The following is a 15659-nucleotide window of genomic DNA, read 5'->3' as shown; positions in this document are numbered from 1 at the left end:
CTACACCACAGTTTCCAGACATTAGGCTCAATTAGACACTATCAACAATGCAGGTAGAGTACACACCTGTGATATGCACAAATATGACACCTGTAACAAAGTAAACTTTGTAAAAACAAGTTGAACATCAATTCAAATCCATTTTATTGTTACAGAGTCTTTTACAGACACAAAGCCACTTTAAATTTAGATCTGGATTTCTGCAAACACCTAGTGAGCAAACCAGAGCCAACAATGGCAAAGGAAAAACTCCCTGTTATATGGAGGAATGGCAACAAAACCAACTTGAATTCAGAGACTCATTGGCTTTGTGCAAACAGGGCTGTCAGGCAGCAGTAACTGGAAGATGCACTCACACAAGGACTGTGGGATGAATCTATTTATCATTATTGTCATTTATTATGCAATTGGTGTCCAAAGCACGTTCATCAACACTTGGGTGGGCACTACCAACCAGTGATGGAGACATGAAACATGAAGTTGGGAATAAAACGCTGGAAACTATACCAGTGAATTTTGTGCAAAAGGTTGGCAGATCAAGACTTGTTTAGCAAAACCCAGTGTATAATTAAGCTGTAATTACACTGCTGAGTGAAGGTAACGCTGCTACAGGAAGAAAAATGCTTGGTACAATCATCCAAAACCCTGTTGAAACTAGTTTGATAAAATGTGCTGTTTAACATTTAACTGAGATGACCTGAGATGGTGAAAAATATAACAATGGTTGAACAGAACAACCCATAATTTTGTTTATACATTTCATTTCCAAACTGTGTGAGAAATTCTTTGACCTACAATCCTTCAGAGCATCCAAAGCATATGGCTCCTGCAAGTCCTGTTCATCCAGCAGTGGACTGCTCTTTTCTCTCTTTTTCCATGAGGTACAGAGCTCATATTGTTTAAAAGCTACTCTTTCCATCTGGATTCTCATTTCAGTGACAGGTTACAGAATTCAAGGAACTTCTTAAATAAACAATGAAATAAAACATTCAACAGCTCTGGTGCTTGACTAGCCCTCACCACCAGGAAACAGAGCTGTGTACTTATTTCCTGTCAACAGTCGCAGCTTTATACAGTGCCTCTCATTTTTTAGTGACTTCCCTTTAAAAAAAAAAAAAAAGGCAGCAACATGAACTTGTGATTGGAGAGGGACTTGGAGTAGCTGAGGCAATAAGTAAGCAGTCACAGTCTGCTGGCATGGTGACCCTTAGCGCACATGCAGAAAGGACTGACACACTGGAGACACGTGATCCTGCTGAACTCTCCTACGACTAAACCACCTTTGCCAAAAGGGTCAAAGGATTTATAATTTAGTCTATGCTGGAGCTCGATATCTTTTCAAAGGCTACCAAAGATTTAAGACGCTCATGTAAGCAGCTGCAGGAATTCAACAGATAGCAGCAACAAAAATACAAATTGGCCAAACGAGACTCTGGACTATCTGTATTCTATCATGGACAGACACCCAGCTGGTTTTAATATCAGTAGAACTGTCAGTGTGCTATTGCTCAGCCTGTCCAAAGATAGCAGAAAAGAGGGAAGCTTGAAAATCAGCAAAGCTGTGCTAGTTTCAAGTCCCATGCATCTTTCACTTCTATGCAATGTTATGCATATAGTATAGTGCAGTATTCAACAAGCACATTATTTTTATCGTGGACATGATGCCAGTAGCCTGTGGCTACTATCCATTAGGATAGACAGCGTTATAAAAGAAATGATGTATTATAAATGTTGAATGTGATGGGTGCCAGTTTTCAGTTAAAATACTGATCAGGAAAACATGCATTGAGCAGAAATGTGGCAATATAATATCAGAGAGACATTTTCTATCAGAGGGTCCAAAATGGGGAGTAAAAGCTCCATGACAATGAAAGGAAAGAGAAAGAAAGAGAAAGAAAAGGTCTCCAATGGTCAAACAAATTATACCATAACAGGCCACTACTGCCAATACACCCCTGCTGTGCCTTACATAGTAGGCTTTTCCCTTAAGCAGTCTCTGAGCCAAACCACAGAGAGAGAGAGGAAATGGAATTGTGAAGCAGCTGCCCTATCACTCCTAGAGCTCTGATCCAAATCCCCCACAAGCCACACAGCAAAACCAGTTGTGGCACATACACACACACACACACACACACACCCCCCCCCCCCCCCCCCCCCGGGTCAGAAATAGAGTTCTGACCCAGGTATAAAAGTATGATTCATTTTTCGGTTTATAAAGAGGTATATCTTCTGCTTCAATAGTTAAATGTATGCTGATAGCAAGGAAATTGGACAAGACCTCACAGTCCCTACTAAGAAATGTGTGCTTAGGCTGCCTGGACCATCTGGTCCATTCCTTTTCCTTCACTTCTCTGCCAGTGTCAACTGGAAAGCTGGATCTCTCTGAGCTATACATCCTGAAAGATTCTTTCCAGAATCAGGCAAGCACTATTTAAAAAAGAAAACAAGCTTATTATACTGACAAGAATTACTATTGTCTATTATTGTCTTACTCTCAGACTGGCATTAGACAGAAGCTAACCCAAATGTACACACAGTAACATCTTCTCTGTGACTGATTAAAGACACAACATTTTCTACATAGTCAGGCTTAATGCCTGGTCTGCATCCAAAAAATCAAGACCGTCCACAAATCCTAATTAAAACAAAATGTAGACTAATAAAAAAAGATTTCATCCACTTGGTGTTACATCACTGCTTGATTATTATTCATTCCTGATACAGTGCCAATGGTGAGAATACTGAGGCTGGAGGTGCTGAGCATGACCTCTACAGAGAAATGGATTTGGGCATCTACTCAGAGAACTGAAGCAACACTGCCATCTACAGCACAGAGCCCAAGAGCCCATAAATAAATAAATAAATAAATAAATAAGTAAGTTTTCTCCCCCTCCATGAAACTCAATAAAGGATCGTCAGATGCTGAGTTTAGTTGAAAGATTTTTTTTATTAATTTATAATACAGGATTTTAGGCATACTGTATTTTTACATTTAATATTCTGAAGCTAATTTTATAGCATTGACAAGTTTTAATACACACTCACTGAGGGATGACCACTCAAAGGAAGAGCAAAGACCACTGGACATTGTCATCCATGTCTGATCTGTTCTCCCATATCATTTGGGCCATCCCTCCTCAAAAACCTGTCTCACACTCACACCAGTCGCCTTTTAAATGTGTAGCAATTAAAAGCTGAAATACACAGACACAAGATTACAAATAACTTTGTTTAGAATTCCATTGTTATTAATATTAATTCTCCACAATTTGAAGTCAAAAGAAAAGCAGACAGCATAAAACATTAGGAAATAAAACACCCATTTTTCCTCCTAACCCCATGGTGGGGCCCATTAAGGGATGCCACCCCCGTTCACTTGCAGTCTTTTCCGATGCCAGTGGAGCTCGTCGGGGTGCTCCAGGAATCCACCACGCTTACAATGCAGCCTTTATGGCCAAGGCTTTCAGGCAGGAGCCCACTGACGATTCCCTTCTTTTTATCCTTTGCATCAGATGGTGGTGACTGTCCCTCAGGACATCTTAGCAGACAAAGTACGTCTATGTGGCTAAGGAGATGATGAGTTTCTCACAGTTCAAGCACATTTGGCAACCTTTTCACTTCCTTTTCAGGCAGACAGACCTTCAAGCACACAAGAGATGAACAGTTTTCCAAGAAGTCAGGTACACACCCAGGGTAAGAAAACACTAGACTAGGGCATGCACAGGTGTCGACATAGCCGTCACATAAGGGGAAAAAAAGCCTTTCGATTGAGTTCAAACTCTTGCTTGGTCCGGCGTCAAAGGTATATGGGGTGCTCATGGCATGTCCTATCAGTCCACCAATGTTAGGGCAAACTTTTTTTTTTGTCCTATTTGTACAAAGCAAGAGTGATAACGTGATGAAGCGATGTGCTGTCAACCACTGTGGGCTTCAGGTAAGGGTCTGAGTAGAGTGCAAGCTATGTTGATGATCAGATGTGTGAGTTTAAGTGCCAGCTAGCCCTTAAGGGCTGAGCCACTTCCAAGACCACATTTCCAGTCAGAAAAGACTGTATGTGGAGAAAGGGACCTGGAAAATTCTCACTAGAGAATTTCCCTAAACAGTTTCTCACACTCCTATTTTACATTTTCCTTTTAGTTATCTGGATATTTGATATCTGGATTTTTAATAGAGATCTATGTACAAAGGATCATGGTTTTACTAAGCAAAAAGTAATTTTGGCAAGAAAACAGGGCAAATGAAAGAATGAAATTGAGTACTTGGCACAGAAGGTTTCCAGCTACTATACAGGAATAAAGTGAATGAAAAATTGATCTGACCCTCTGAGCCATTCTTTAATCATTCAGAATGCATCATAGGTTGGCGAGCAGAGAAAGGGAGCAGGGATAGAGGAATAGAAGGCATGTTCGGGGATCAGGGAGTTTTTTTCTCTTCTGTTTTACAGCAGTAAGCAGCAGCTGCTTTCTGTAGTCTTCTCCCGGTTTCTTTGGCCTTAAAAGAAGACAAAAGCAAACAAATGAGCAGCAGGCAAAATCACTGCTCCAAGAAAGTAAATCCAAACCAAAATGTACCAAACTGCATAACGTTTCCATGAAGCTTTCAGAACAGCTAAGTAAGGTAAACTAAGTAAACAATAAAAAAGGAGATATCCTTAACAGTAACACACATTCATTAGGAAACCATACTCAGTGTTAAAGACAGGCACCTCCTAACTGGTGTGTGTTCATTTTTCTTTCCTTTAGCTTTATGTTTACCTCAAAGGCAAATGGTTTAGGGCTTATGACATATTCTCCCATTTAGTTAGAATATAAGAAGTTGCTATCAGGTGAATGCTAGGCTCTCTATGCAAATATCAACCCTTACATAACATAACTTTAATAGTTCAACCATTAAGTGGTTGTTAAAACACTCTGGAAAGTACCTCAGCTTTTTCTTTATCTGGAAACTGTACTGGTTTATCAGATAGTAACTCAGTGCACGCATATCTGGAGCTTTTAAAGCGGTTTTAAACGTGGAGCTTATAAAACTGCTTTTCTTACAGAAGTATTTCCATTGATTTTACAAAAATCACCCTTCTCATGGGTATCTTACATTCCCTGTATGTAAACAAAATAGATAAGAAAATGCTGTGTGTGGCATTTGTTCAACAGTCTCATAAAAAATGTCTGTTCTCCATCTAATATTTTCTGCCATTTCACAAACTTTAACCACCTCAGCTTCAAGATCAAAAGAAACCCTTGCTTTAATTTAAATCCGAGTTTAAGGTAAGGGACTAACAAAAGCCAGCATTATAGCCAACGACTTACATGCAATGACTTAGAGTGTGGTACAGCGGAATGAATACATAAACTCTGATTTAATCCAGGTTAAAGTTTGATCTTTTTTGGTGTAACAAAGTTGTGTGATTTAAATGGTTTATCATCATACACGAACTGTAATATTGACACTACGCACTTTAGCTCTCCAGTCGTAGCTACTGTGTTCCATATAATTCATCTGAAAGCCCCACCCCTGATAATACCACAGAGCAGGCTGTTAGCTCAGGAGGTTATTTCACAAGTTACAGTAACACACCCTTTCACTGTTTCCACACTGGCATACTTCTACAGCTTTATATAAAAGAAACATGATACCTTAAAAAAACAACACACTAAATCCAAGTAAACAAGGTCAAGTTTCTTATTTTTATCAGTTACTAAAGACAAAAAGACTTGTACAGCTTAATGAGGAAACAGATGAGCTTTGAGAAGACTGTCCTCTCAAAAACACAGGTATATCAGTCGATATCATTGAAAGTTACACAAAATCTCTACATAACTCTCTCTAATAAAAGAAAGATAGCAGTTCTGGAAGTGTAGCAAGTTGTATATGTATTGTACTAGGATTATGAAATGTTTTGCTAAAGCAAATAAGAACTTAATAAGAACTGCGAGCCAAAGCCCACTTATAGCATTTGTAGCTACAAGCAGTTCTACTGGGCTACAAATATTCTAACCATGGCTGTTTTAGACTGTTTCACTTCACATGGTAATAGTAGAAAAAAATCACTTTTCTTATATGGCCAATGTATGTTCTAATGTATGAAACGTGGGTAAGAGAAATAATTAATGTATTGATTGATCGAGAGCAATGCTATCCTAATAACGTAAGAGCGAATATTGGACAAGGCTTGGAAATGTACTGGACTGTCCGTGAGCAAGGACGAATAATTATAGTCTGTTACTGCTTTTATTATAACTTCCAGAATAAATTTTGTAAAAAACATTTTTTAATGTGCAAGTGATGCACTATATTTCATAACTTGGTAAAACTAAACAAACAAATACAGATATGGCAACAAATCAGCTTTGTGCTGCTCATCCCCACAAAAAGCACCAAATGGGTTTGAAGTGTAAATGAATTTGTTGTAGAAGATTAATAGCCACAGAGTCTGAGACAAAAGAAAGGACCCACACATTCAGACATGCTTTGGATGTGTGTAAAGAGACTGCCAAAGGGACAATTCAGCTCTTACCATGGGAGTTGGGCTCTGGCAGTGTCTCTCTGGCAACCAAGTGCATAACAGTTGTTCGGCCAGGAGGCAACTTCAGGGCTATTCAAAAAACAGTACTGTATTTGAATACTGGTTATTTACAATTTATGAATGTCTAATTCGGAACCAATAACTAACATTTTAACACTCTTCTTGAATACCAATATAATCTTAAAGCAAACATTAGATGAAGTTTAAAGAAAACAGTCCAAATTTTTTACTAAACATTACTTAAAAAACAAAAAAAGGTAAAACACTGCCAGTCAGGTCATCAGGCTGTGCTTGACAGGCTCTTACCTCCTAGTGTGACGTTGCCATGCAGGAACCGGCCCTGGAAAATGAGTCTTAGGATACTGGGGCTGCTCACCTGCTCCTCTTCCCATCCTCAAAACAAAACAGAAACAAAATCATCACATCTCATCACTCACTATACATGTAAAAGCAAATGCTACTCAAAGCTAGTTGATAAGGTTGGCTAAGTTTAACTTAACTTAAGCTAAATTACGGTGTTCAGTAGCCAGCAACTGTCCTGAGTCAAGCTGACTTGAAAATGAACTGAAACAATTACCTGAGCCACTATCTGTTATACAAAAATGACTATGGTCTCTAGTTTAACTTTGAAGACTTACCTGCAGGCCAGTTTTCAAAGACATGACGAGCAATGTCTGTGGCCGAATCATTAGGCGAGAAGGTGAAGTCCTGTGTCTTACCGCTCACGAGGATCAGACGCAGGTTCACCTGAAAGCAGCAAAAGAACTGGTAATGACCTGTTTAAAAGTGAACTGAAACCTCAAACATTGTCAACAAATCAACTGTTAAGTTACACATCCCGTCCCTCTGTTCTCACACCGAAATTACATGAAACCTAAAAACACAACCACTGAAAAAGGTATTGTTTCCAATGTGCTGCCTGGGCTGCTTCTCAAATCAGTCGTTCCTATAATACTTCCTGTTAAATGGACATGAGTGACCAGACAGACAGGGTGGGGCAAAAAAGATGCGTTCCTGCACTCTCTGGTTCCGTAAAACCAAGAACAACCTGCACTTTGCTTCTCTTTCTCTCATGCTCTCTCACTGGTCTAACGCCCTAATGTGGTAACCCTAGGTGTTCCAAACATCCCAGTACAGAGTTATTAAATTTTCATGAACTCTGTCACTGGAGGTGAAAGCAACACAGTTGATTTGTAGAAACAGCCCCATTAAAAAGCAACTGCAGCACACATCAATACTTGGTAAGATGGACAGTAAGTCAATAAACAAACAAGCAAATAAACCTCCCACTACAAGCTGTTATAAACATAACCAGCCAGACCTCAAATTGCAGACTAAAAACATAAAAGTAACAAGGGTGACGTTGGAGTGACAAAAAATGCTATGCATCATGTGTTTAAAATCTTGAGAACATCAGAGTCATAATATCACAGATGTAATTGTCCTGCATTGGTGTGAGCTCTCCATACCTCATGAACCTAAAGGCCTGGTAGCAAATCCAGCCATCAGATGGACTCCAAAATTTCATTGTTAACAGAGTGAAACCTTCTGGAATATTATCTAAAAATGGCAGCACTAAAATCTTAAATCCAGTTTATTATCTGGGGTGAAAAAATTAGCTAGTAAGTTTAAAAAAATAAATGTCCAGTGTGCTTGCCCACTTCTATGTATTGGTTGCTCAGAAATTGTAAATTCGCTAAAACGTGGTAGCTAACAATTTAGATTGCTAGTCATATGCATTACTTTAGCACTGGGAAAATGAGCAAGGGCCAGAATTCCCAAAAAGGGGATGATTATATAGCTATAGGCCTTATCTCGCCTGATAATGTCTCTGAAGTAGCATGTCGTGTCTATGCACTTCATAATTACTGCATTATTACTCATTGTATTTGTATTACAGTTTTGAGCTGCACTGTTCTATATTTTGCTTAGGTTTGTCATTGTTTACACATCACTGCATGCTTTCAATTTAGCAAAAGATCATCCATCCTTCATGCAAGCCACTTAATTCATCTAGTGAAATTAGTTTCAATCAAGGACCAGACCACACTTCAGTTGGTGTTTGTAGTTTAGAAGGAAGCAAGATTCAAGAGCCAGTAGGGCATCACACCACCACAAAACATAAAAAGCAACTGAGGCCAGTGACTGTGCACACCTAATTACAGGCATATGTTTTACTCCTCATTCCTCTCCTATAATGCAGCAAAAACTGAAAAAGTCAGTGTTTGCTGTATTCTATTAAAGTGAAGAGAAGAAAAGTTGCCACTTATGCTGCATCACTGGAATTAGCGAACCAAATGCAGGTGACCTGATTTGTTTTTGAACATCCTGCTCTGAAAGGGAAGCACGGATGGCAGCTCAGTTGCACTGTGGATTGAGGTTAGGTACCACCAGACCTTATTACTGCTCCCAAAATAAAATGAGACAAGGAACAGTGTCTGAGCTTACTTTGAGACTAAAAGAATGCAAAAAGGGGTCTCTTGTTCAGCTCTTTTTATTTGCCCCAAGAGCTTAAAAGGTACATTTTCCGCCATTTCTGGTTTTGAATGACTCCTCGGTTTAAACATTACATCACCCACATGCTGTATGCAGGGTTTGGCTGGGACTAAATGCACTCGTTCAGAATCAGGTGGACGATGAAGGATGGAAAAAAGCAAGTCAGTTGGTCTTGGCACAGCTTTGGGTTTTAGCCCCCTTACTGCCACTAGGCCCCTGAGATAGAACAGGGCCAAGGTACGAAAAGCAAAGAATGATGAGTTCACACAATCAAACTGATTTTTCTCTCTATACATAGGTTAGTGTCTGAAAGCAGAAGTGAGAAAAACAAGAATTTCCTGTTACGGTCCTCAAACTTTTTGATGTCTCTCAGTCACAGACTTACAAGAACTGGTATAGACAGGACTGCGTGATAATGAGCAAAACAATATCCATGATTACTTCTGCATTTAGTATTAAAATAATGATTATTTAGCAAGTCTTTTAACCCTTCATGAGCAAAATTGTACTACATCAGTTTTTAGCCCAAATTCCTTCAAAATTCTCGTATAAATATAAGATAGCTCTTTAGGCACAACAGCCCTTATTTATCAAACTAGTGTAGAAATGAGAATGACAGGAAGGCATCTGTGTCTGATACACGAAACTTGCTGCACGACATCAAAACGAGCGATGACGATGAGTCAGCATCAGCTCCTCCACCTCCCAAAAACATGATGGTAGGTAGACTTTCACAACTAGGTACAATAAATTGCCCTTAGGTGTGAAAGTGTGTGTGAATGTGTGTTTACATGGTGCCCTGTGATGTGGTGTATTCCCGGCTCATGCTCATTCCTGGGAGAGTCGCTTAATGAGACGGCCATTGAAATACACTGAATTTTAATCCTGTAGCAATTTCTTTGTTGATATACAATAGATATTTGGGGTTAATATGGGAACACAGGGTTTAAACTTGGCCAAGGTGGAAAAGACAGACCATTGATAAAGATAATTATTATATATTTATATTTATATATATATATATATATATATATATATATATATATATATATATATATATATAAATAATGTGAATATGAATATAAATGTATATCGAATGTCTAATCTATTCATTACACTATTGTTTTGGTGCTCTTTTCTTTCTGTAGACAGGCAAAAAACAGCCATGCACTGCAGCTATAGCAGTCTTTTTTACCTAATCATTTAGATGTCATCTTCAACATGTCACACGATCATAGCTGATGGAGAAACAAATTAATCTGCATTTTCCTTTGCAGACTTCTGTAATTTGTTCACAATTGCAAAACATTTGAGCGGAAACTCAGCTATGGACCACAGGTGGAACCTTCAAGACATGGAGACCAGGTTTTGGGTTAAAGTATCCTGGTACTTTATTTATCCTGGCAGATTTAATGATGCCATCAATATTCACATATCCCCTAGACCACTGGCCACAAAACAGTACAGAAGCATCAATGGTCCTTTACTGTATTTTACACTGCTTTTTCTATGCACTTTCCTCTTTATTTATTTATTTATTTATTTTAACCAAACATGCCAGTGGTGTTCATGACCAAAAATTTTGGTTTCAGTCTCATCTGACCACAACACACAGTTACAACTCTAGAGCCAATAATGTCAGTGAAGTTCAGGCACTGTATTTTGTTGGGTGCTTTCAGGAAAGGCCTATAAGGCTGACCTCTAATAGTTGATTTTGAAACAGCGACCCCAGAAATGAACTGAATTGCAATTTATTATTAAATTGCAATGATATTATTAACTGTTCATGTACATTATTGTGTACAATACATACAATTTTGCCCTTTCTTTGAATAATTGCAACCATTCAAGCCTAATAAAAGTGGCTTGGCAGGCATTCTCAACACGTTCAAGGAGCAGAGAGGAGAAAATCATTACAGTGCTATGTGGCTCCTTAGACAGTTAAAATATATAAACGGGGAGCTTGTGATTTACGGCACCAGAGTTAGTACAAACTGATGTCTAATGTCAGCCAATTATCTCACAATTATCGCTGTGTAATTCAAAGAGGGTGCCGAAAATTGTGATCACTCAAAGTTCATTCTACTGTAACAGAAGTTTAGTTCGTTACTCAGACAGTGACTACTCCAAGATGATAACCCTGGCAAGAAGACAAGGATCTTAACATCCTGAAGCCACATGGCTGGCTTCATGTTCAGTATTTCCTTTTCACATGGTGTTAATCCCTGTAGTCAAGCAATCAGATCAGTCATTGAGTGCTGCTGAATTTTAGGACGCCCCTACCCCCCTTCTGTCACACGTAGAACAATCTGACTTTTGCCAGTGGGCATAAAGGAAGAGAACAATGACGCACACAATGACATCATGCCATCGGTCTGTTTACAAACACTTAGCTCCTCACAAAGCTGGTGCAAAGCTTGACCCACTGCCCCTAAGGGATTTAGGGCGTTAAGAAGCAAATCTGTGGTGGATAATGGGTAGTTGTAATTTTTCAACAACAACAACAACACCACCACCATCACCACATCCACCATGTGTAGCCTTTGCTCTAAAACTCTAAAGAAACAGCATATTAAATCTGCCGTATTACCCTTAGCAACACTCACGTCATCATATGAACCAGCACATCCTATGGAACACTACAAGCTCACACGCACAACGTGGCGGAACATGTGCATATAATGCAGTGTATAAAATTTCTATCAGGGAACAGTACAGAGTGTTTCAGAGCTGAACTGAAAACAAACTAAATACAATATTTAAAAAGTAGGGCATGAGATCACGCATTACATCAAACCTGTATGGATTTCTTAACATGATCTGTATTGAAAGATTTTTCCAATCCTAACAGCACAATACCTATATAGGGATCAGGTATCTGTCTAATATTTTGTTCAATTATTCATACTCATAAAAAAGCTTTGATACCAACAAACACAATGTGATGTACGTCTAGTGTATGCTGTCACGCTAATGACAAGATTCTGAATGTATTTCATGACTACTGATAGCAATCAAAGCAACACAGACTGCAAACTGTGATATTTGTGGAAAATATGCAGAGAAGGAACTTCAGTATCTTCCTATAATACAAAAAACATGTAAAAATAAAAATATCTTTAATCTGTTTAAACAGTATCTTTTAAACAGAGTCCATGATGGTGGCAGACCTGACAGCACATAACAGCATCAGTGAGTATGGTAACTAAAAAAAAATAAAGAGTGCAAGGTGCTGGGAATTGTGTATACAAAAAGTATTCACAAATGCAGAGCAGTGACACGAGCATGCAGGGAAACCGCAAGCACACTTCAGCTCTGTGAGCACTGGGACCCACTGCTTCCTTCCCCCTCGATCACCAGATTTTACACTTTTCAAGCATTCATGACACCTTGTTCATGTTCCATGACACTCCAGGTTGCTTAATGCCTAATAAGTAGGTTAATTTTTTCTGTACCAGTATCAGTACTGGCAAGTACCAAAGAATGTACTCATTCTGAGAAAAAAGAAAAAAAAGAAAAGTTGTTCAAGTTTGTCTCATAGTTATAGTTAATATATAGTTAGTATATATTTAATGGTGTTGAGGAAAATTTAACATGTATGAAAGCACATTGTAAATAAATTGTTGACATGATTCATAGGTTTTAAATATGTATCACTTTAACGTTATAATGTTTACAGGCTTTAGGCTTTTAAATTTTAGTCCCTTAGACTTCAGGTAAAGTGGACCATTTGTATGAGACATCTCCATCTTGTCCCATTAAACCTCAAACGGGTTGAAACAGAATGCTCTGGACTACAGATATTAAACATGAGAAATAATACAGAAATAATTATTCTACTATAATAATTATAATAATTATTAAATCAGCCAAGACATTCAAACTCAATACGTACCAAAAACCCTACTCAATCTGAAAAAAAAAATCAACAATGCAACCCTAATTATAACAGCGTCGGTCTACACAGAACATTCAAAAATGTTAGAACACAATTTATTTGTAGATTAGATAAGTTTCAGTCGAGCTTTAAGTTAGATCAGATGTTTGTACACATCAGTGGCGGTTTGATGTGTTCGTCATACTAGGCCGTGTCTCGAACTGCACAGCAGATTATGAGGTAAAGGAGAAGTGGACAGCGGGAAACAGAATACTCACTGTGTCCTGTGATTCTCTGGGCGAGCTCATGGCTGTTGTTGAGGAGGAAGGCACACAGGAAATGGTGTGTTGGAGGTGGCAAACCCTGGCACAAAGAGCCTGTATGTGCTTTTCTCTCAAGCCTTTCTCTGCTTCACACTGCCTGGCACCAAGACAAACATTCACACCATTTCCAAACTGGGTTATAAACAGAATTAATACACTTCATAAAGTAAGGTGGTAATTAACCAAGTCATAACGTCAATGTGTCACAACACACTGTCAATAAGACACCAGTATATACATTATTACCACATTAATCCACACACACGCTATAAATACATATACACATACACACACACACTATTTATATTATATATATATATATATATATATATATATATATATATATATATATATATATATGATCTGTGTGTATATGTATATATGTGTATATATACACACACACACACACACATACATACATATCCGATTTCAGACTCCATTTTGACAGCAATTTGATTTGATGCTTATGCTCCCTCACCTCCGCATACACACACACACTATATATATACACTTCTACATTAAATGAACTCTAAAGTGAGTGATGTAACTAATCAAAATCATGTAATAAAAAAAATGACAAGCTCTACTCTAGTGCGAACTGAGCATCAACAGCTGATTAGCTGGCCGGCTAATGTGCTAAAGGCTAAAGAACCCATGAATCTTATGCCTGTTTGTAACACAGTTCGCTAACAGAGTTGATATAAACCTCACGGTAAAACGCCACATACCTTTAGACGAGGCTTGATTCCGGGTGAAAGTGTCCTACTGCAGCTGCATTATCTGACCGAGAGAAAAGTTAGCCAGCTAGCCGACACTGGCACTAGCGAAGCAGCTACCGTGCAAACAGACGGCCTAACTGCGCGAACAAACGTAGCTAGCTCCACAAGGTCACACAGACTCAGCAGACACAAAGTAAAAAGAATATTATTAGTGTTTAGCTTGCTGACGAAGCATTGGAAAGTCAACCAGTCCAAATAAATACAGCGTTTTGGTTGGAACCGCGACGGCTCCCGCTAGCTGGCCTTCACTAGCAGCAGCAGTAGCAGGCTACCGTTAGCTTCTCTCAGGGAACTGAAACAATTTCTGACTGCGGCAGAAAATAAGAGGAACCGAGACCGATCCCAGAGCACGAACAGACTCAAAAACACGACTTCTTCGATTCGACGGCTCCAAAACAATAAAACAAAAGCGCCCAATTACACAGTCACGTCCTAATCAATTAGCTAATAGGTATAGCCATAATGTATTTCGATTCTTTCTCCGTTAAAAAAACACCTTCGGTGTCGGGTTCAGATTAATGGCTGAGCATTTAAAGACACCGGAAAGCAGCTGGACGGTACAGAGTGACGTCACCGCCCAGCCTGACCCACCGGGAGTTGTAGTTTATAAATCACTACCCCATTTTGATTTCAGCTCAGTCTCTTTTATTTTCTGTGGATTAGACTGTCTCCTCTGTAGTCCTGAACAATCTGAAGATTTGAAGTTTTGCATCTATACCTCTAGGCTGAATGTTAAAATTACTGCATGTTTAGATGTAATTTATCAGTTTAATGTATACACTTTTTAGTTTTTATCAGTTTAATGTATACACTTTTTAGTTTTTATCAGTTTAATGTATACATTTTTTAGTTTTTATCAGTTTAATGTATATGCTTTTTAGTTTTTATCAGTTTAATGTATACATTTTTTAGTTTTTATCAGTTTAATGTATACGCTTTTTAGTTTTTTTGTTTGTTTTGTTTTATCTATGAGTCTAATGTAGAAAAATAAATGAAAACTAAGCTGTAATCTAAAATAGACTTGCTTTTGTGATGCTAAAGCACTGTTTTCTATTAAAACTGTCACAAGTATGTCACATAGCTAGGAAAATTTTAACTTATATGAAAGAATATTGGGAATAAACTGTTGACATGATACATTAGTTGTGCATATGCATTAGTTTTACATTATAATGTTTACATGCTTTAGGCCTGAGGCACTTAGACCTCTTAAAGAGGAACATTTGTATGGGTCATCTCCATCTTGTCCCATTTTTAGATTTGAAACAGAATAGTCTAGCCTATAGATATTAAATATTAAGAATAATATATTCTGAACATTTCTCCATATGTATTATTAACATGAGGGCAGGAGACATAGAAACCAGTCATCTTACAAATCTAGCTCCTGATGTTTTACCCTGCCTTGGTCAAAGCATGTAATATAATCCAAATTTTAGATTGTTAGCAACACAATTTTTGTTGTTTTTGTTGAAAAAGATTTTGGCAGTTGCTGTAAGTCTTCAAGAATCTTCCAAAGCATCTGGCATGTAGAATCCAGTCATCACACAAATGCAACCCTTTCTGTTTTTCCTGTGAGAAACAGGAGTTATTAGAGAAAGCAGCTGAAAGGGCGAGTTTCTGCGTATGGTAAGATTCCAGCTGGGACAAAGATTTTGGAA

General features: G+C 38.3%; 1 protein-coding gene across 2 annotated transcripts; it reads right to left on the bottom strand.

Annotated features, from left to right (window-relative positions):
- Positions 1–2927: 2927 nt before the first annotated feature.
- ubl3b (ubiquitin-like 3b) lies at positions 2928–14558 on the bottom strand. 2 transcript variants are annotated; one of them, XM_026918179.3, is made up of 6 exons: positions 13948–14558; positions 13175–13312; positions 7162–7270; positions 6830–6916; positions 6515–6592; positions 2928–4491 (listed from the first exon to the last, which is right to left on the bottom strand). In XM_026918179.3, exons 2-6 carry the CDS (start codon positions 13202–13204, stop codon positions 4439–4441), a joined length of 357 nt encoding a protein of 118 aa, XP_026773980.1. In that variant the 5' UTR covers positions 13205–13312; positions 13948–14558; the 3' UTR covers positions 2928–4438. The 2 variants fall into 2 exon arrangements, with proteins under 2 accessions (XP_026773980.1, XP_026773979.1); XM_026918178.3 differs by having other exon boundaries at positions 13175–13316; positions 13948–14557.
- Positions 14559–15659: the final 1101 nt, after the last annotated feature.

This window comes from Pangasianodon hypophthalmus, chromosome 7 (assembly GCF_027358585.1).
Source record: "Pangasianodon hypophthalmus isolate fPanHyp1 chromosome 7, fPanHyp1.pri, whole genome shotgun sequence".
Classification (NCBI taxonomy): domain Eukaryota; kingdom Metazoa; phylum Chordata; class Actinopteri; order Siluriformes; family Pangasiidae; genus Pangasianodon; species Pangasianodon hypophthalmus.
This window is presented reverse-complemented; position numbering and strand designations above follow the sequence as displayed.

Excerpts from the sequence above, each read along its gene's own strand:
- ubl3b (XM_026918179.3), bottom strand. The coding sequence starts at position 13,204 with ATGAGCTCGCCCAGAGAATCACAGGACACA. Across the intron at positions 6,917-7,161 it reads CTTTGAAAACTGGCCTGCAG|GATGGGAAGAGGAGCAGGTG; the intron begins GTAAGTCTTCAA and ends TTTTGTTTTGAG. Across the intron at positions 6,593-6,829 it reads TGGCAACGTCACACTAGGAG|CCCTGAAGTTGCCTCCTGGC; the intron begins GTAAGAGCCTGT and ends TTTTTTGAATAG.